At 43.7% G+C, this 21,400-nt stretch overlaps 1 protein-coding gene across 1 annotated transcript; it reads left to right on the plus strand.

Moving 5' to 3' along the window:
- The first annotated feature begins 12,453 nt into the window (after nt 1-12,453).
- On the plus strand, nt 12,454-20,328 carry LOC112494591. Its single transcript, XM_025086705.1, has 4 exons — nt 12,454-12,491; nt 18,142-18,278; nt 18,412-18,473; nt 20,132-20,328. Exons 1-4 carry the CDS (start codon nt 12,454-12,456, stop codon nt 20,246-20,248), a joined length of 354 nt encoding a protein of 117 aa, XP_024942473.1. The 3' UTR covers nt 20,249-20,328.
- Nucleotides 20,329-21,400: the final 1,072 nt, after the last annotated feature.

A 21,400-nucleotide genomic window follows, 5' to 3' on the forward strand; every position in this document is an offset into this window, starting at 1 on the left:
TTCGTTTCACGCGAACCATTTATTTATGCTCGGCTCCGGTTATTTATAGCCGTCAATTAATTATCGCTGAATAATGAGTATACATCTCTGGAATATATTAGCTGCATCTCGCCATTCTTACGACAGAGAGCTGCGGCAGGAAGGGAAGGAAGCACGATGTGGCCCGATTACCCCCTCTCCAGCCCCCTCGCTTTCAATTTCTAACAATCTAACGAGCAATCCCCCGCGAGCCAATCGCTCCCCGTTGCTCCAGCAAGGAGTCACAGGGTCACAATCTTGTATTACTTGACACGCGGTCCAGAGTCCTCATGCTCCATACGAGACTGAATATACACCCCGGCGAAGCTGAGTCGCTACGACCAACTTACGTTCCCTTATCACTCGGGTGCCCTGATGGCCGATTGCTCGAATGGGCTCGGGAAGACGCAAATAAATATTTAACGAATGTCGACATCGCATGACTTTTGCCCATTCGTAAAACCCGACTATATGCCGCAATGGCCGTTCTACCGGGACAATAAATGACATTGGGACGTGCTTCTCGCGATGTCGATTGCTCGACTCCTGGTTTCTCCCGGTTCTCTCTTTGTCTCTCTCCCTCTCCCTACAAGTCTATCTATCTCCCTCAGTCTCTCTTCTTCTCGCTCGATCTCCTTCTCCCTTCGCTGCAGCCAGTCTCTCCTTCCTTGTTTCGTTGGCTCCACGCTCCTTCGTTTCTTCACCTCCACGCTTCTTCGCTCGTCCAATGCGTAGGCAGCCCTGGGATACGAGTCGCGGTCAACTCAGCAGCTCCTCTCTGCTCTAATGAGCTTGCTATTATTTGCTTTATTGAATGCAATTAGAGCTTACTCCGTGTCTCTCTACCCCCGCCCGATCCGCCACCACCTAGTCATTCGCCATTTGCTATTCGCTCGCCATCCTCCTTGGTAACCACCTTGCTTCCTCCGTCCTCAGGATCTTCACCACGACGACCACCCCATATTACCCTACCATCCTACCACCCTATCGCTGTCCGTTCCTTCTCTAGCTATAGACCAGACTATCAGTCCTGGACGTGGTCGCTCGAGCGATCCTTCCCACAGGAAGACTTTTCGTCTCCTCTTTGCTCCTGACTGACACACGAATGCAGAATCTCATTCGTACACCGGTATACACATGTTCCTTGTCAATATATAAATATATCGGTATCACCCGTGCACGTTCAAGCATTGAAAAACACACGCGTACTCTTCCTGACTCTGCCCTCTGCCTCCCTCGCCCCTCGAAGGCCCGCCACTTCACGTATACCCGAGTGCGGTTAGCAATCAGCCACAGACACACATCCACACGCCACTGTAATTTCTAGAACAAAAACCGTAATTGTATTCATTATCTCTCGGAGGGAAAAACAAAGCGAGCGAGAGTCCATAGTAGCTGCGCGTTTTGAAAAGCGCGAAACTGCCAACGGAAGCTTTTGCGTGCAGTCACGCTTGTTAAGAAATTTCGTGTCGAACGACTTTACCATTGTAAAGTTTTAATAACACGCCAAAAGGTTTCTGCCTGGCAAATATGTATACACTCGTCGATTACTTAAAATGGACCATCGGATCGCGTGCCCTCTTTCGACCACTGAGAAAGATTCTTCGGAGCTCTGGATGAATCTCCGTGGCCTTCCGGAATATCCTTGACTCGACGTCCTCCGTCGTTTCCGGCATCTCGAACACGCATAAAGATTGCAATAGTCTTCGGGATTCTTCTGTGTTATTTTTTTTTTTTTATATATATCAATAAATCGTTTCCGTCACGGTTGATCGATGGAATGATTGCTCAAGAAAGCAGCAGCTATACTTAACGCGATCTAAACTCGATGGCCCGCGAGTTAACTGTAAAATTATACAGACACTTATCCGTGGAACGCTAATCTCTGGAATCTCGTGACGATGCTCCGCGCACTGGTACACGGACGTACCGCAAAACGCTTGTGTACTTATGCGTGAAAGTTGTGAGCTACATGGGAGGCCCTCGAAAATGCGAAATACCTACAACGAAGACGCTTTGTATATAGATAGTCGGCTCCAGATACAGTTGATACGTCTTAAGAATCCACAATTATTCACGTCTAACCGTCCGCCTTCGGGATGCTCTCAAAAGACGTCAAAATAATCCAGTCGCTCCGCGGTCTTCCGTTTAACGGCAAATTGGTCCGGATATTATCCTAAGTGAACTTTAATGGCCTCGATCCTGCGTCGCCCCGTGCACCACGCACCTGCCTGCCCAAAGACTCTACAAGTGGATATGCTCGGAAGACACCCAGACTGGAGTCCCTCGATTGCAGAGTAACCTGTACAGCGTACCTTCAAAAGGTCACTGCGCTTATACACTCGTCCTGACGCTCTTGCATCGAAACAATAAAGAGGAAAAAATAATTGCACACAGTTCGGTAGACAATCTGTTGGACTGTCATGCTGGAAAATATGCACCAATAATGGGCACCAGTTCCTTCGAGTTATTTACCCTTTTTCTTGACCTTGCTGGGACATACGCATTTTTCAGATTGATACTTGCTTAAGAAAGTATCAAGGCATACCGAGGCACTAAAAGGTACAAGGAGACGGGTATCTATAGTACGCGTGGCATAAGGAGTGGTAGTGGTGTAATCTACGTACCAAGTAAGATGAATACTGGATACCAGGTACTGGATACGTTGGTATAATGACTGGCACTTCTATGCATTATCATACCGCTGAAGCTGCGCCTGGCTGTGCGGGACCAGGACTGGTCGTGGTGGATGAATAATTTCAGGACGGGCACGCAATTACGTGCGCGTACGTCTCGCGTACCAAGTAGCCGCCCAACATTGCACACACTATAGTCCACAATGCTCTACAGATATGCGCATGCCGAGCCACTTCCCTTCTTCATCAGCTGGCTCCATCCTCCTCGTTTCTCCTCCTGATCCCCATTCTCATTTTCATCTTCATTCTTATCTTCATTCGCAGCTTCACTTACATCCCTCCCTTTTCTCCTGTCATATCCGTTCACCCTACCCCTTTACGACTGCTCTACCGTCAGTCTACAATCTTTGCGTCATTTATATTTCACTGTTTTTATACTTGCCCCTCATATCGGGTGGCCGTAATAAAATGAATATAGGCATTTTACGATTGGAACATTCGTTACGTAATATTCGTTAATCCAAATTATCAAGACTCCTTAAGACCTGCGGATTAAGAACGGGACGAATTATATAAATTATATCTATATTTTTTTAGTTGACGTAAAACTGTACCCAATCCTTTTTTTTTATCGCCACGTCTATGGTATAAACGTGTGAGAACTTTTGCAATTATTGACTAATATTCTTAATCCGCAATATTAATGCAGCCGTGTAGGTTTGTCAAAATATAAGTAGCGTGTGTTTAGAGACATATGTAAATCTAACGTAATATGATGCTAACTTTGAGAATGTTAAATTTTATGACTGAGACCAATGTACCTTCTCCATTCTCCCCTTTTCCGCTCTTCGCTGCCCAACCAATGACTGTGTGCCATTCTAATCCTTTATCTGCTTTATGATTTTTTATTATCCATTATGATACGTTGTTATCGTATTTATTTTTGTTTTTGCCGTTCTTCTTATTATTATCATTACTTTAGGACCCTTTGAATGATTAACCTCTGTTAAGAAGAGAGATTAATGCAAATGGTTATGGAAGGTGCCTGAGAGTCAAAGCCCGTTAATATCCGGTATTAAAGTTATATCCGGTGGTGAAATTCGATGCAATTAAACGATAGATGCTAAACTAGAAGAGTGAGTCAAAGCTGAAGACTGCTTTACGAAGACGAGAGGACACTTTGAATTTATCCAGAGGACGAACACTTGTAAGACTCCCCACTTCATACTTTCAGCGCAGTTCCTCATTCGAGTATCTCGAAGATCTTCGTTATAAGTTCCAAAGAACGCGGCGATATAGATACGTTGAAAAAATTTATATTCACCTTTAACTCCTCAAGTGTAAGCGCCGGTAAGTTTAAAATTCTCCATCAACCGATAGAGAAGATACAACACGATCAGACCTTTCGCATGGCGAGTGTAAAGAGAAAGCTCGCTGATAAAATTAGGCAACTTAATGAAGTATAATTAATTTTTATCAGCACGCCGAGTGATTTTCGAAGCTTTAAACAAAAAAAAAAGCTTATTTGGTTAAACCTCGAGCCCACTTACCTTGTTTCACAGTATTCATCGTGAGACGTCGCGATCAGTAAAATTCCACAGATACGAACCTTAAAGTTTTGATCATACAAAAACTGTCTGACACTTAGTAACAGCACTCCCTAACTGTCCACTCGAACAATGTCGGTGGATCCACTCATGTCAGACCCTCTTTTACTCCTCCGCCCCGTCATTCCCCTCCGATCAATCGTACTCTCTCTATCGCACGTGTTACTCCATGCGTCTCTCTCTCTCACTCTCTCTCTCTCTCTTTCTCTCTCTCTTTCACGCCATCTCCTCTTGCAGCAGTGTCAGTAGCGGAGGATATATAATATATTATAATAATGTGGGCCACAATGGATTCGCGTCATATCCTGGCTCTGTCCCCAGCTCCGATCAATTAGATCAACGCACCCCATCCACATAGGAGGTTTCACACCCACCCGCGTATTCTTTCGTTCCAACTAACGTGCAACACACCTATTACAAAGGACCAAGGGAGAGACTCCATTTAAATCAGGAATTCCTCATGCTACTGTAAATACCATCTGTCTAACGTAGAATTCTACGTTCGATGAAATGAATTAAGGTAAAGTTTTCATTCGAAGATGAAAATAAAAGTTAGACTGTAAATAGATAAAGGGTAAGGCGTATTGCGTGTGATTGATAATGAAGTATACTTGCACGACTCGATTAATAGATTACGTCAGGCAAGGGCAATGTTTAATCATCCATGTAAATTGTTATTGTACACCTCTTGACTTCAACTGGAAATGAGAATATATCGATTTCAGTCCCTAAGACACCATCGATAATGACACACTCCGTGTAATATCTCTTTATACGCGACTGGAATGATGATGATGTTTTAAGTAAATTATGTGAGCCAATAAAGTTTATTTCAGGCGAAGATAAATCTTGATGAGCCGTTGTTAGTCAGTGACATATGTATAATGTCAGAATAGAAGAGTTATTTCATAACCTCCTCGATACCTCGATAGTCAATTTGACATCGGTTGTAAATTAATGATAATGTGTTTCGCGGGGTTCTCTCTGTCACTCATGACCGTCGAGTATATTCATCCACAAATTAAGCCATTACTCTCCGGCAGTAGGTATATTATTCATAAAATGCTAGTTTATACGCATTTGAAGCACGTAAAGGAACAATGTTAATGATTCTCAGAATTCCAAGGATACACTCGTATTGAGCAATGAGATCGTTAATTATCAGTCCCTCTAAGCAGATGCGATGTCCCGCTGATAAGGATCACGCCGAAGAATTTTATTTGTATATCGGAACGAATCTCGATTGTTCCTTCCAGCCAAAAAATAATTAATTAACAGTCGGAACATTGAGAATTGGACACTCTCCATGCCGAATATAGTCGATCTTGAAATTCCTGAAATACCAGCTAAAAAGACGTCGGCTGGAGCCACAAGGGATCGTGGATGATCCTTGTTGGCTGCTGGATTCGTTATGAAGCTCAGAATGATATTCGCGAGGAAATACTGCGAGGGATAATATGCAACGGTTCGCAACGGTTTGCAACGTTGCAGGATCGAACATGAGGAAGGATAAAAGGTATTCGCGCATAAACGGACACACGTGTAATCGCATATTCGATTCGCCGGCGTTGCCGCCGTTCTCCTATGGCACCACAATGGCTTCCTAAGTTGCGTACGTAAAGAGATAAAACATCTCGACAAGGACGACCATTCAATAGTGATGAACTGGTTTCTCGTTCGAAAAGAGGACGAAGAAAACTGAGCTTCACTCGAGAAACCAACCGGAGGAAGTATAGGAGCAGCGACGCCGGGCGATCGGGTTATTTTTGCGATTGAAAAAGATGAGAGCTGGCGCGCATGCGCCAAATACGTTTAAATTCAAGGTCAAAAAGATTACGTTAAATTTCGATGACGCGAATGTTTTCACACGACGTTAAGTAGCGTTCGCAGATGAAAACGAAGAACGCGTACGGTCGCGAACGATCGCGACGATCGAATTGGTCGACAGCCGTTTGACACCTGTCGTCGTATTTAACGAATGGGCGCTTAACAATTCGACTCAATGACTTTTTTCAACAAGGCGGTGCTTGACCTTCGTATATGGAGAAAAGGCGATGGAGATTAAGAAGAAGATGTAAAAGACGACAACGAAGACGACGACGACGAAGGGGAAAAAGACGAAGAAATAATGAAAAGGGGATGAGGAGGCTAAGAGGAAGAAGAAGAAGAATAAGAAAAGATTTAGTTGATAGGAGGAGAGTAAAGAAGAAGGTAGCCCGGAGGAGGAGATTGACCCTCCGGCTGGCTCGTCGCACGCAGGACGCAGCGAACATGCACGCGACCGGTTTGTTTCACCCCGCGATGCTAAACGAACTTTTAGCCCGCGGCTGCTCGCTACAATCCACTCTCCACGTATCATATGCGCCCTCCTGCTCTAGGAGTGCCAATCCGCTTGATATTGGCTACCGACCTACCACTCTAATGCGCCATGCTGCACCAGCGTCATCTACTCGTCAATGATACGAGCAGAATGGCGCAATGTTCTACCTGGTAATTTCATGGGATACAGGTGCACGCAGCTTGGGTGATAGATCGTAAGACGTTAATTGTTCTCGCTCTATGCGGGTTACGCGTTTCAATGTTGGCGAGGAAAATAAAAAGAATTAGCAAATCGACGGAATTTTTATGCGCAGAAGTAGCGACGGTGGGTTTACGATTAAGGCAGTGACAATTCCAAGAGGATAGTAGGTCAGGAAGGGTAAACGGTAGAATGTCAGCTAATTGCGTCTGTGAGAGCGTGCATTGTTTGACTCGCGCTGCTCCATTACCATTACAATACTTACACTCGGCGCTTGGCTACCGGGGCTGTTTCGACTCACTAATTGAACCATAACCTTCACCATAAATTATTCATACGTTTCGTGATCGTTCTATACCTACGTAGCGCTACGATCCGTCTAGGTGAGAGCACGCCAAGAAAAATTGTACTCTACGACACTGTACAATGACATTTTTACTATACTCTGGCGCATCTACCCAGCTGGATCTCGACGTTTGATTCTTGCATGGGTATCGGTCGTACGCGTTATATTTCCCATCTGCGATTCTCCACCTGTTTCTTTGAACTCGTTCGCGTTACCGTAATGGAGTCGATTAATAACGAACTCTCGAAAGACTGGCTGCTTTTCCGAAGACACTCGTATTTTTGCGCGGAGCCTTTTTTTTTAAAGCAAAGTCCATAGTTAGAATGCGAGTAATGTCCCAACTAAAAGCATTTCGAACAATGAATACCTCTGGTTGGGAGATGAGAATAAAAGAGGGCGAGGATGAGTTGTGTTCGTGTCACCCTGCCGAGGAAGGTCTAAGTGGTGTCTAAAAATGTTCTTTATTCAGTGTTACAATGAGTACACAATGCGAGCAGCGAGCATCATGGCATAATGCCTTCGCCGGTACAATCTGGAGTCTCGGGCCACTGAGCATTTAGGTTAGCGAATCATCATGATTTGGAAAAACTCCCGGGAGGCTACGTGGGAACGAAACATGCTTCGAATTCTATTCGATGCCCTGGGTTTTATTCCCGCGGGAGAGAAAACTCCGAAGCCACGAGACCGGCTTTATTCCTGACTAATCTTGATGGACCCACTTCTCTTATTTTTTGTCCTTATCTCTTTGTCTCTCTTTTCGTGATGAAAGGGAAGAAAAGAGATGCCCGAAATACCCCTTCCCTTCTCTTCTTGGGAAATTTTTACACTTTTATTTTGATCTACGGATTATCGGCACTGGACATCAATATCGACAGTGACAAATCACGGTTTTATGATAGGCACGTCGCTATTACGTATACGTATAAGTTGAGATCGATGCTCTGTACTGCTAATGAGGATATAGTTGCCTCGCGTGAGTATTACTTGAAAATTTCGAATACTTCATGACAATAGTCAGTCGTTATTGTCAGCTGCATGAAAGGCCTTATTAGCAATGTTCCTTTGGCGTAACTTTCCGATTTTTATGTAACTCAGGTATTCATGTAACGTTTATGGAGATGTTAAAATACGTTAAGTGTATTTTTTTTGTAACTCCTCGAATAGAATTTTGAACGGTGAAATCATCCTTCAGTGTTTCTAGGTATTTCCGTAGTTGGCTGTAATTCTTTGGTCATACAAAGTCTGGACAATCCTTTGTTTAACACAGTTTCCATGTTGCTTATGTATATCGTACGTCGACCAGGCGTCGAAAAAGATACTGGCATCTGCTATGCCATCTTGAAATTCTTCTTTTCTTCTTCTTCTTCTTCCTATTTGTCAACGCTACTTTGTACAGATTAACAATACTTATTTGAAATCAGCCGCGTTCTTATCGTATTGTTTCGTGAATGTATGAGTCGCCTATGATAATGCGTCTCAGTTTTTGGTATACTTAATATGATTTTCTGTAGAAATTACAATTTTTGCCGTCCATGAAGATGATTAGTCACACTATTCGCATGATAAAAAGGCACGAAAAATATTGTTAGCATCGCTTTGTTACGGAGACAGTTGGACACGTGGTTAACGTTACGGATAGAATACTCTACATTCTCAATCTATTCACAAACATTTGACATTTTTTGAAGAATAATAAGAGTTCTGCATATTTTCGGAATTCTTCGTAAATCAACTGTAATTCGTTAAATCCAGTTATGTTAAAAAGATTTTTATTCTGATATTAAACACCTTGAGTATCCTTCCGTCTGATGCAGGAGACGTTCCAGAATCCACTGCCAGTACCGTAAGCCTGGCTGTGAACTTTTTCCTCATCGATACAAATAAACAAAGACACGACGATTCTGGGCCAGTATTCCCAATGAATTTCGGAAACGAGACAAGGCTGATTTCTAGTGACGTAACTGCTGTTAACACCGCGGACGTCTAAAGTCTCCTTAAATTATTTGAAAATAATAATAATAATAATGGAAATATTCTCCAGCACCTCGCGCCACACGTAAAAGATCTTTGTATATGCTTGTACTGCGTCATGATTTACGACTAGCAAGAGACTATTGATTTCGTCAAACCTATTACCCAAGAGGCGTTACGAAGGAAGTAGGAAGAAATGATAGATGAAGTTATTTAGATTATTGGTAGCATTTGAGCTTACCTCTACGTATACAGAGAAGCATAACAACATAGCATTCACTTAAACTAATCGACCACCTTCGACGGACCCAACTGCATAACGTTTAAACGAAATTCTAATTTTAGAGCAGTGTCGACCAGCGAGGAATGTCGCGCAGAAGAGAAAACGAGATACTCGGCAAGTGTCGGATGATGAGACGAGCGTACAGGATACCCAATACTCTATCCGATAATTACCTAGAACGGAGCCCAGATCCAAAATATATTTTGAAATACATTTGGAAAGCCCATTAAAAAAAAAAAGTCCAGACAGGAGTGAACCGTTTACTTGACTGATCGGATGGATCGGCTGCTCAAAGGTTAAACGGTAGTCACTAGACGGGTGGTTCCTGGCTGCGGATTGAATGGGATTCCCTGATGAATGAAGTATGAGGAGAGAAGTAGCGGAGGGATGACAGTGCTGCTTTAAATATCGACGCGTGGCTCGACTGTCCGTAGGAATGACAACGGTGACTCGGCTAAAATCTGTGCGTCGCTGGGATACACCGACGAATCCATGGACCAGACTGTCAAAGATAGTCACGGTTTGGTTCAGATCGTGTGTCAGTTGAATATAAAAACTTGAATATAAAAACTTCGCTGACCTACGATACTCCGCGTCCTTTCAAACGTGCAGTGACGATGAGTCACTCGAACTTTTGCGACGACCCATCGTCGCAAGGCAAAAGCACCGCGAGAACGGATAAGGACCAGGTCAGATAGAGAGAGATAGAGAGAGAGAGAGAGAAAGGAGGAGGGAATGGGTGAGGGAGAGCAAGAGAGACGGTAAAACGAGAGAAAATATCTTGTGAACGACCTTCGTACCTTCAAGTCCTCCGCGTAAGCGAAGCGAACGCGAAGCTAAGCTGGTTCATCGGTGGCGCCGGAAGCGGGAGCAACCGGGCGTGTCGGCGCTGACCAGCGCAACGCTACTTCTTTCGCCACCGCTCCATTGCACTCCACCTGCAGCAGCGCATACCTGCGGATTGCACTACTCCGTTCATCTCTGCCTCCGACATCTCGCCCACGTACTGAACGTGCGTACGATTCGAATGGATCCGAATGCCAAAAAGGCGACGGTCTTATTTAACTCCAAAGACTTTGCTCGTTGTAAAAATTACTTTGCTCGGTTGTTTTCACTCTCGTGACGTAACGTTAAAGACTTATATGGAAGTAACGGTTTCCTAAGTAATAAATATATTCGAATGTGTTGACGGCATTCTTTGAATTATAACGTTTCGTTATCTCGTGCAGAAAAGAGGTTGTATTACCTTTTTAGTCAAATAAATTGATTAATTTCAGTGCGATACGGAGCAGGTTCAATGATTGATGGTAACAACGATGTACTTTATCTGTCCGAATGATACTTCGCGTATGAGCCACGGTAAACAAATGGCCGTGATTATGTGTACGATATATGGACAAGCAAAGATTGCGCGTTACGCCACGCGGTAATTTATATATAGAAATTATGTTTATCATCGATGATGCATTTTCCCTAACATTCGTATAATTTACATGCATCTCCTAGCGCGTAGCAATTGCGAAATCCGCGTAGAGGCAAATATTCTCGTTCTATACTTTTAGGTTATATACCGTATATTGTGAATTTTTTCTCTTCAAAGTACGGAACGAACTCTCGTGGCAAACAAGCCCAAAGAAAGACCAGAGTCCAAGCGGTGGTTGGGATCGTGCAAGTCAAGTTGGAATTTTCCGAAGTTAGAATGGAAGATCCAAACAGATCGTAGAAAGGGGTGGAGGAAGATGGAAACTGATACTTACCCTCTAAGAAGGTGGATACGGTAGAGTGAGAAAGTAGCTGGCTGAGGGAGGGGTGGCGGGAGGGCGGGAGGTGAGTCTGTGGCGAGGGTGGGTTCTGAGCGTTGTTGGGAGTATAAGGGAGTGTAAGGGGGTACGATCGAAGTACGTCGGACAGTAAGGAGCCGCCGACACGGCGTGCCACACCCCAATGCAGCAACGACATTGATTATTGTTGCGCGAGTACCTCGGTCTGAGAAGACTTTGAACCGACAGGTGTCATCACTTTCATACCGACCCTGAATCAATCCAAGGAGGAATTATAAATTGGACACGTACGTAACATGCGCATCTATCAATCGTGCCCTATTATTATTTGCCTTGTAAATAAGACGTCAATATTGTTAGCGTGGAGCATAAAGAGCCACCTTACGACTTGACAACCGGTGTTTGCTTTTCAACACGTCATCGTGTGTTCTCAGCAGATAATGTGGGCGTAATTTTCATAAACGTCGAATTAGAAAACTGACAAGGTAATACATAATAATGCTGCCTACCGTATCGAACGTCGATGTATGGATGTGTGTTTTTGATGGTTTAGTTGATCCTCTTATCACTTTGAAAAATCGTTGCGTAGGCTTACCAACACTTTACGTCGCTGCAAGTGTCATTTACGAAACTTGATAAAACCAAGATACTTTGAAACATGCCTTCCGTCGCCATGTTCAAGTTCCATGAAGGGTTGTTGTTTGCCGAATACCACGTCCTATCAGTCATTCGCTATGCGGAGTCTCTGTATCCTAGATTCTGTAAACAGATGCAGTCGTATATCCCATTTGAAATATGGCTCGGTCATTCGTCTTGCAACATGTACAAAAATACACAGAAGTAAATATCAAGACGTTCACTGCTTGAAAGAATCCACAGCCTTAGTCTCTTGTTTGAAGGGACGTTCATTCCGCACGGACACTTTTGAAAATTTATGTCTTTCCTGTGTTTCGTAGCGTTCCTTCAAGTCGGGTGGACTATTGTTTCTAGGAAAAAGAAACCTGACTATCGCCGATCGATCGATTAACGTGTATTGTCCACGGTATAAATGTTACGATGAATTTACTCAAAAAAAAAAAAAAAAAAAAAAATCGAATGTTGGTGAAGGAAAATGAACATTAAAAAGAAAGTCTAAAGATCGGCATTCAGAATCAGAATGAGAAGTCGGAATTAGGTTAAATGGCTAAGCGGCGACGGGAAAGACCCTTCCCTTCGAAATACCAATAATTTAAATCACGGTGAGCTCCCAGACTGTCGTGTCGTATCGTGAGCGTCGAATAAGAGTCTCGTATTATGCCGCACGGCGACAAATCTCCCGATGGTCCCCAAAGGTACGACGGAACGGCGAATACCAAGAATTCCTGGAGCCGCCTGAAACGTAGCTGAGACAAATGGCGTTTATGAGCAACGCGATACTATCGGGCGCTATATGTACACAGGCGGTACATGCACGTGCGTACAGGGGATAGGATGCGCGCAAGAAGCTGGCATTATATGGAGTGAAAGTGGGCAGAAGGGAGGAAGGGAGAAAGGGAGGACACGTGAGTGAAGAGGATAGGGTGGAGGAGGAGGCAGAAGAGACTGGACGGTGGCGGCCCGAGGGGCGGCCGGCAAGGGTACTAGGGGTGGGTAGTGGGTAGTCCAAGTGAGCCCCTGAAAATTACAAGCTATACGTTGTTCCGAACCGACCATCTAAGATAATACCTGTTCCCCCTGCAGCTATAATGAATATGTAAGACAGATTGTAGGCTAAGAGGAAGCCTCCGCTGCTACTGCTGCGCGATACGGTTGTCCATGCGCAGATTATATTGCCTTCGATGTATATAGTAAGCCGATAATTTATTATTTATGCCGATTAAAAGAGTAAGGATGCTCATGGGGACGACGCGGTTCTTCGTGCTTCTACGAATGCGAATTACGCATATCGGTTGAGAGCCTTGGTAAAAGATTAATATTTTATTGAGGAAATCGACTGTTTTCCACATAAAAAGAACTCGTGTGATTCTTTTTTAAATGTGATCCTTGACTTCGAATATTGCCGCACGACAGTTGTAAAATAAATGTAATTGCCGTGGTCGAGGTTTTAATGATCTGACGTGTCCTGTTGGATCGCTGAATATCAATAATGATCAGTGACCGGCAGGGAACATAAAGTAATATCATACGACGTGAGAAGTGTCGAATGAAATTCCAAATAAGGAAGATTCTTTTTCAAAGACTTTCTCTGGATCCGTGGTAGTTGTCGTCTTAGCGTTATGTTGGACGCTGACAGGTTGACTGGAGGTCGCGCTACGATTTCACGTCTTTTAATTACATTTTTGTCCTCATTAGCATCATCGGGCAATCATTAGCGAGAATATCTACGTGAATCGAGGCAGAACGATCAGCCGGTAAACTTGGCTTTCGGCGAGTGGATAGAAAGAAGAAGAAGAAGAATAAGAAAAAGAGGAAGAGAGAAAACAAGCGGGCGAGCCGAGGGGTCCGGGGGCAGCAGGGAACAACAGGTGACAAAGTCGGGTGTTTAGGCATCTTTCGAGACTAAAATTGGGACCTTGCGAGCGAGTGAGAGAGAACGAGAGAGGCTGCCGACTCAGGAGAAGAGGGAGCAAGAGAGTGCGAGAAAGAGAGGATGGGGAGGAGGAGGGTAGGACTGGAAGAATGAAGAGGCGAGCTGGTTGGAGGAAGGAATGCCGTCGGACGAGCGCCGGAGGGCAGCCGCGCGCGGTTCGTTCGCTTCTAGAGGCCCCGGCTCTCGTAGAGTCTTGCGCGCGGGGCCTCTTCGGGGCTTGTACGGGCCCCGATCTCCGTAGTCCCCCGTACGCGTGTGCATTTGTGCCCGTAGATACCCCCCCGGGCCTCACTTGTCACACACGCAGTCGCCTCTCGGCCCTCTCGCCCTGTGGCTGTCTGCCTGGTCCACGAGTGCCCCATCCAGCCCCATCCAGCCCCATCCAGCCCCATCCAGCCTCATACCCGTTCCAATGCTCATGGCTTCGTCTCCGTCACGGCCACCGTGGCCACCGTAGCCACAGCAAGATCCCATCCCCGTTGCACCTCTTGCCACAACAAGGCCCCGATACCCGTGGGCCGCGAGCCATGGGTCCTAGGCCGCAACCCGACACAGGTGATGCACGGGCCCCTCTTACATCGTCAATCCACTCTGCAGCCCTTTCCCACCAGTTCAAACCTACTCTCGCAGCAGCATCTTCTCCGTAGGTGCACCTCTTGTTCATGTATTGTCCGTTTCCATCACGCGTGTGCATTTGGAAACAGTACACATACTGGTACCTATCTCAAGCATACGTACAAAGCTAGGAGCATACTAGGCACGTATTCGTGAGCTAGAAAACATTAATCTACCGGTACCCTAATTTGGAGTGAAGTTCATCCGTCGAAGATGCGTGACCTTGCGGTGTCGATTTCGTACGGTAGCCACACGCGTCATAGGTATATCAGCCGAAAATAGTTTAATGAAAGGTGTAGAACTGTTACTTCCAAGAAGACTTTTTGCTGCGTCACGTAACGGTCATGGAAAGAGTCACGCAACGTCAAGGTCGAACTTGCACATGCACGGACGGGTTCATTACTTATGTTCTAAATAAATACAGGAGATATGCGTATGGAGTCATGGATGTGTCCTAGACACGAAGAATGCTCATAACCTATACGGCCTTGTGACTCCTATTGCTTTTTAAGATCCTATCGCATCGATACTTGTTTTACGTCCTTATCACTATACGCTACGACTCGAAATTAGATTTAGGAACATCCAGTTCTCTGGAGCCATTAGCGGCGTCGACGTGTGCCACATCGATCTCTGCCCGGTTACGTCGGCGAGCTATAAACTCTCGATACAGCCACCGACACCGGCAACGCGACAAGGATATTTGTGCCTCGACACGTGACCATAATTCTGCCATATGGCAAAGTTCAATAGATTCCAGTCACCAGTCTGGATAAGAGCATTTTTACAAGGAGAGAAATGTCTCCGGGTCTTCTCAGACTAGACTTCTGTGTCCTTGCGATAAATCGCAGGAGACCTGGAACATGAGCCGACTCTGTCTTCCGAAGACTGCCAGCGTGCCACCTTGAAAATGGCGAACATTAGACCACTGCGCCGATGGCTCGCAGTGAAAACGAAACTTAACGTATGAATGCAGTCTTTTTGAACTCGAGACGTGGAACATAGGAAACACAGTCAGGGCGTTGCGTCTCGTTGGGCATCGCGTCGAAATACGACAAAACTCCCATCGACACGTTTCCTCGTGCCATGCTGGTAGGTTTGTACCTACGCGCGCACTAATTTACAAGCAGCCTTTTTTAGGGCTCGTATTCCACATTCTATCGGCTGTATAGTTCGTGCCTTGAACCTCGTGCACGATCACGGCGCAAACTTTCGTCTTGGCCTCGGGGTATCAAAAGAATATATGCCGTGAGGTACAACCGGTTGACGATTGTCCTTACGCGTGCTCGTTTCTTCGGCCGAATCGAATTTACTCCAGCTATTATTATCGGGCGACTCCAAACTCGAATTGACCGATGATCGATTATGGGATAACCGAGCGAGAAAACGGTCGGCGACTAAATTGTAATACGACCAAGGACTAAATTGTTTCTTTTAAAGCATCGACGATCGAGATAGGCTATGAGCTATAACGTTTCACTTTGAAAGTCGAAAGCGCGGAGAAACGAGCGGGTCTCCGTCTCATAGGGAACCGCGTCGTATAGCGCCGGTACGTGTCGAGGGAATTGTGTAGGATTACAAAGAGCTCTAAGTCGTAACTTTGAGGCGACGATGGTCCAGCGTATATGGAAAACAAACGAAACGAAGACACGCTGGTGACGCTACAGTAGAAACTCTCACTCGAATTCAGAGAGTTGTCGCTACGTTGAGTATCCGTAACGCAGTCCGACGTTGGTGGGTATAACATTACGAAGACGATTGTGTAAATGTCCTCGTTTGTAATACAGTACGTTATTGTGAAATAACTGAAACCTCGTGTCTACTGTTTACCTCCTTGTTTCTCCTATCTTCAGGTTTGCCTTAATCCTGCTCAGAGTTATTTATTTAATTATAGTCTATTATCTCCGTAATAGAATAATAGATCAAACTTGTTTTTCGACTTGGTGTACTCCAGTTCTAATTGGTATTTATCATAAGTATATTCAAAGCAATCGATCTGTATGCCATTAAGTTGACATTGTATATTTCAAAGGCTACAGGCAAAGATAATAAACTATCGCATTCTAGAAGAAACAAGATATATTTATTAAAGAGCCATATCGCACGTAACAGGGGTCTATTGACTACTCGTCATCGATGTGCATTGCGTGTTTCGAACACTCTCGACTATTCAGGCATCTTGGATCCCACAGGATAACCTGACAGGTGGACGACCTTGGACCACCGTCCTGCTACTCTCGACCGCATCTCATTGACATCGTTAGAAACGACAATTATTTTGGAGTAACATGACCCGCTAAGGGTTTTCTCTCTTTGTGCCTAAGTAACGCCGCACCATGTTATTGATGATTCGAATATTTCAATTAATCGATCCTTCCTTCAAACAAGAACTTTCATTCTATTGGCTCTGTTAGCAACGTGTCCTCGTATAATTCCTCTACACAGAATTCCTACGCACTTTTTATTTTATCAATGTCTGGTTAAGTAGATATGTCTCAGCCCCCTCGAGCGTCACCTCGAGTATGTACATTATATTATAATGAGACTTCGGTGAATTCTGATATTAATTAATTCACTGTATGTATACGTATGATTATCATTCGATACATTGCAATAAAATAAGCTTATCCTCACATAGCGTTAAGGACTACGTTATATGATAAATATTATTTGTTGAATTTTATTGTTCATTACACATTTCTCGAAGTTTACAGTCAAAATAAGTATCGCTCTAATTATCGTCGTACATGCTTGAAATTTTTTTCTATTCAATCTAGACAATTTCACAGGTATTAGAAGCCAACGAGATCCTCCGTAGTTATTTTTCTCCATAATAAGTGCATCGCCTATATTCCTAATCACTTACGCGAGAAGCCATTGCGAAAACGAATCCGCGAGGGAGTTCATAAGATGACGATGGGTACTAGATGTACAATCGAGGATAATAGGCAGCGAGTGCAGCTAAGTGCACAAGATCCGTGTAAGTTAGCGGGCGCACGGTGGCACGTACGCACAATGTAAGTGCAGCAATGCAATGCAGGTAGAGAGCAGCAATGTACGTAGTACCAGAGGGCGAAATGAAACAAACGAACATACAAATGTATGAACATACGTGCGTACTGAGAAACGATCCAAGGAACTAATAAACGAACCAGCCCAGCAGTCGACCAACGAACCAACCACCCAACCAACCAACAACCAGCCGACCAAGCAACCAACCAGCCAACCAGCGAACGATGCAGCAATCTAGCCGCGTTGATTAGAGTCGTATGTAGAATCGAGAACCGGATTCCAAGAACCTGTTTCCATGTTCACGTAAGATCCCCAGAGTAATCGACTGACGGATCGGCGACCGTTCGAGTCACCGACCCCAACCGACCAGCAAGGCGGCGCTCGCTCGATTCCTGCACACCACCAGCCCTCGAATCTCCTGGACTCTCTCCTCTCTCTCTCTCTCTCTCTCTCTCTCTTTTCTCTTTTCTCTTAGCTTCCTTCATCATTTCTCTCTCTGCTCTCCTCTCCTCGTCGATATACACACGCGCTCACGCACGGACTCCTTCCCTCATCGGATGGGTCCAACCCTTAAATGAATATCATTACTATGAGCCGCTACCAACTAATAGATTTTCATTATTTTAAACCACCTCTGTAATTACTCCGAGCTGACTTCGAGGAGCTTATAGGTGTACTGTCTTCGTGTCTCTTCGGAAAGTACAGGCGTCCTCCTCCTCGGCCGAGCTGGTTCTGCTTCTCAAAGAGGACATTCGCTTATGGTATGCTCGGCCTCCTATTAATAGGCCTTCCCCGGGGAATGTTTGTGCCGTTGCAAGAGTAAGCGTGCCACTCAGGCGCGGGAGCGCGTCTACGCCAAAAAGATCGCCGCTCAAGAATTGTCATATTGGCATCGTTGTTCTTGTTATCGTTGCCCTTAAGGGTCAGTTGATTTATATTGGTTTTATATGGTAGCTCGTATAACGGTACGAAAAATACTTGTAACGTGTGCCTGCGGAAGACAACTGCTGATCGTAACTGCTCGATGGACTTCGTGAAGAAATTACCTGTTACAGATACGAGCTGCGCTTTAGGCGCCCTATTAGTCGATGTGCTGCGAAAATATTTTACCTCCAAGGTACGGAAAAGCAAAGCTCGTGTAGAGTTAAGGACGCTATATATTTGTACAAGTTTTTTTAGAAACTAATTTACAAATTTAATGAACGAAATTGGGACTTCTTTACGTGAAGTTAGTTACTTCTTTGAATAATACATATACGTGGGTCATTGCTAAACGTGGTACTCAACATTGTTTGGGATAATCAGTAACCTTTGATGATGAAAATTAAGTCAGGAAATATTTCAATATGCGATGTTATATTAGCATATGAATATAGAGAATTATTCAGTACTCGATCAGAATAACTGATGTTGGATTTACTATAGGAAGAAATTGAACACTATTAATCATGGTAAGGCAATGTTTAAATCTTCAAATTAATTTTTGAATCCAGAACTTTTATATTTTCAATTAATCAAGTAAAGTTTGAAGAAAGTCAGTCCTATTTTGTAATTCCACTTAACCCTTGCTATATTACTCATGTATGTTACTTGATGACACTGCCAATTAAAGTAAAAGTGTGCCTCCAGTTTTCGGTTTGCTGTGCCATTATTTAATTCAATTTATCACTTACAATCAACGCGGACGATAACGAACACGATTGTTCCAGAGATTAAACAATATCACTTAATCATGAATGATAAAAATTTTCAAAATACTTTTCGTTTCAACCAGCCTCGCAATAAACGATCAATCATGTATCGTATATTAAAGTTGACCTGTTATTAATATACGTATCACGTAACAGTTTCATTTAAATATTAGTTAACCAGTCGATTAGAAAAGAGGTAGTCAAAATTTGCATTCGATCCGCTGGCACGTTCAACTATTTCTCAAAGTAGCAACAGCAACTGTCGCGATTACGTGACATGGAAACGTACAAAAATCTTGAGCCAGTTGGTGTCCCATCGAGTCACAATCGCATTTCTATTTTACCGGTAAGGCAAGTTTCCTCGCAAGACGTAAACGTGGGCTGCTGCGTGAACGGTTTATATCGTACGATCAAACATATCGCGCATGTTAAATAGGTATTTGAGTCTCTCGAAAAATAACCTGATGACTTTACGCGCACTGTCACAATTACTTTTAACTTCCAATCGCTACAATCCACTTGTACTATGGTCTTCGCTAAAAGTAGCACAAAATACGAACAAAGTGGTGGGTATGACGTAATAAAAGCGCCTTAATGGACATATTCGAAAGTGTCTTACACATTAATCGATTAAACGCTCTAAAGATACAAGTACGACAAGCTGCATTACCAATTTTGATAAAGAGTATGTCAAATTGCAAATAAAAAATTTCACATCATTTAAACGATACATAAAATATTGCTACCGGATGCAATAGATAACATTTAATATGCAGATGATTGATTATGGCATTTATGTGGAAACTTACTTGGATATCTGATAGGTAATTGCCACCTCATTATGTTATATCGTAAAAAGCAAAAAGTTCGATAATTATAATATCCATGAAGAAAAGTAGTTTTTTTGACTTACGCAGACTGTGTTATCACTTAAGTTTTACTGTTGCCATAGTAATAATAGTCACCCCGCTAAATAAAGTGGTATACAAACTCGTTATATCCTATTATAATGTGAAATGACTATTCAACAAATGATCTCAGTCAGTGTTGAAATTCAATGTTTTCTCTTTATGTTCTCGAATAGAGGATGTTGACGTCGAAGCTCGAAGTTTCGGCGGCTGCAGCGGCGTCAATTAAACGCAAACAGAATCGCCTTGGATCGATGTGGCTATTCAATTTATTGTCAGTGACCATCTATTAGCATTCACTCACGAATGCGTAATTACGAGAGACGCATAGTTAGAAATAAAATTTCTAAAATGATTAATGTTCCAAAGTGACTCCTATAAAAAGTGCGTTCCTTTCTACGTAGCACGATGAACAACGGTCCGAGTATATTTACAATAGGCTTAAAAGAAAACCCTTTAGGCGACAGTATAGTTCTCGGTCCAAATGCGTATTTAACAATGAAAGATATAATACATTGTTCTCCAACATAATCGTCATTCCTTTCATCCTGTTTCTATGACACATGCCTATAATTTCACAATTTAAATTTCAATCTCGGAATGGACAGTGGATCGTGCAATGAGGAAATTGAGCCAAGTAAATTGAGTGAGTCGAGCGAAAGATTAAAAAGTCAAATTGCAAGCAGGCTCCAAAGATCCAAGTCGAAACGATCCGTATAGAAGCTACGGATAGGACTGGCTGGACAGAGGAGGATTGCATGCGAGAGGTGCATGCATCTCCGAGATCCACTCGTGGTTTATCGAGGTTCCACGTAGAGCATTGTGGTTGCTGCATAATATTAACATTAGTGGTGATTAGTGGTCTGCCGGCCTCCGATCCTGACCAATAGCTATGAACGCTACTCTCTGCTACACGCGACCTCACTTCTTTCCATTAATGAGATTCCGAAGCTGCGATTGAGCTAGATTTTATTTGAGCTTCCTTTTGCCAACGTAAATCTCGACTAAGATAATAATTTATGGGCGGACGCGGACAATGACTAGGAAATAAAAGTTATCCATGTCCAAGTGGAACGTATGAAAAAAAAAAAAAAAAAAAAAATGTATGACAAATCCGACGACCATTAATATACTTGGGTAATTACGAGTTGGAGTATTTTACTAATAATACCTTGTTACAACAATGGTACCCATTTGTTACGAATCAAATGTATGCAGGAGAATGACCAACTCTCCATTCCGTTCTGCGTCCAAAACCGGTAACGATCCCGAGGTGCCTGTAGACTAAAAGGCTCATTGAAAAATTCTTCGAAAAAGTATTTCACCTCCTCCCCGTAGTCCAGGTCCTACCTCTTCGCGGTGCACAAGGAAACGACATAGCTCACGGAACATTCTCGAAAAACGGTCGAGCAGCCGTGTTCCTTGCTAGTGGAATGTATGCTCCT

This window comes from Cephus cinctus, unplaced genomic scaffold, assembly GCF_000341935.2.
Source record: "Cephus cinctus unplaced genomic scaffold, Ccin1 Ccin1_scaffold0654, whole genome shotgun sequence".
In the NCBI taxonomy this organism is placed as follows: Eukaryota; Metazoa; Arthropoda; class Insecta; order Hymenoptera; family Cephidae; genus Cephus; species Cephus cinctus.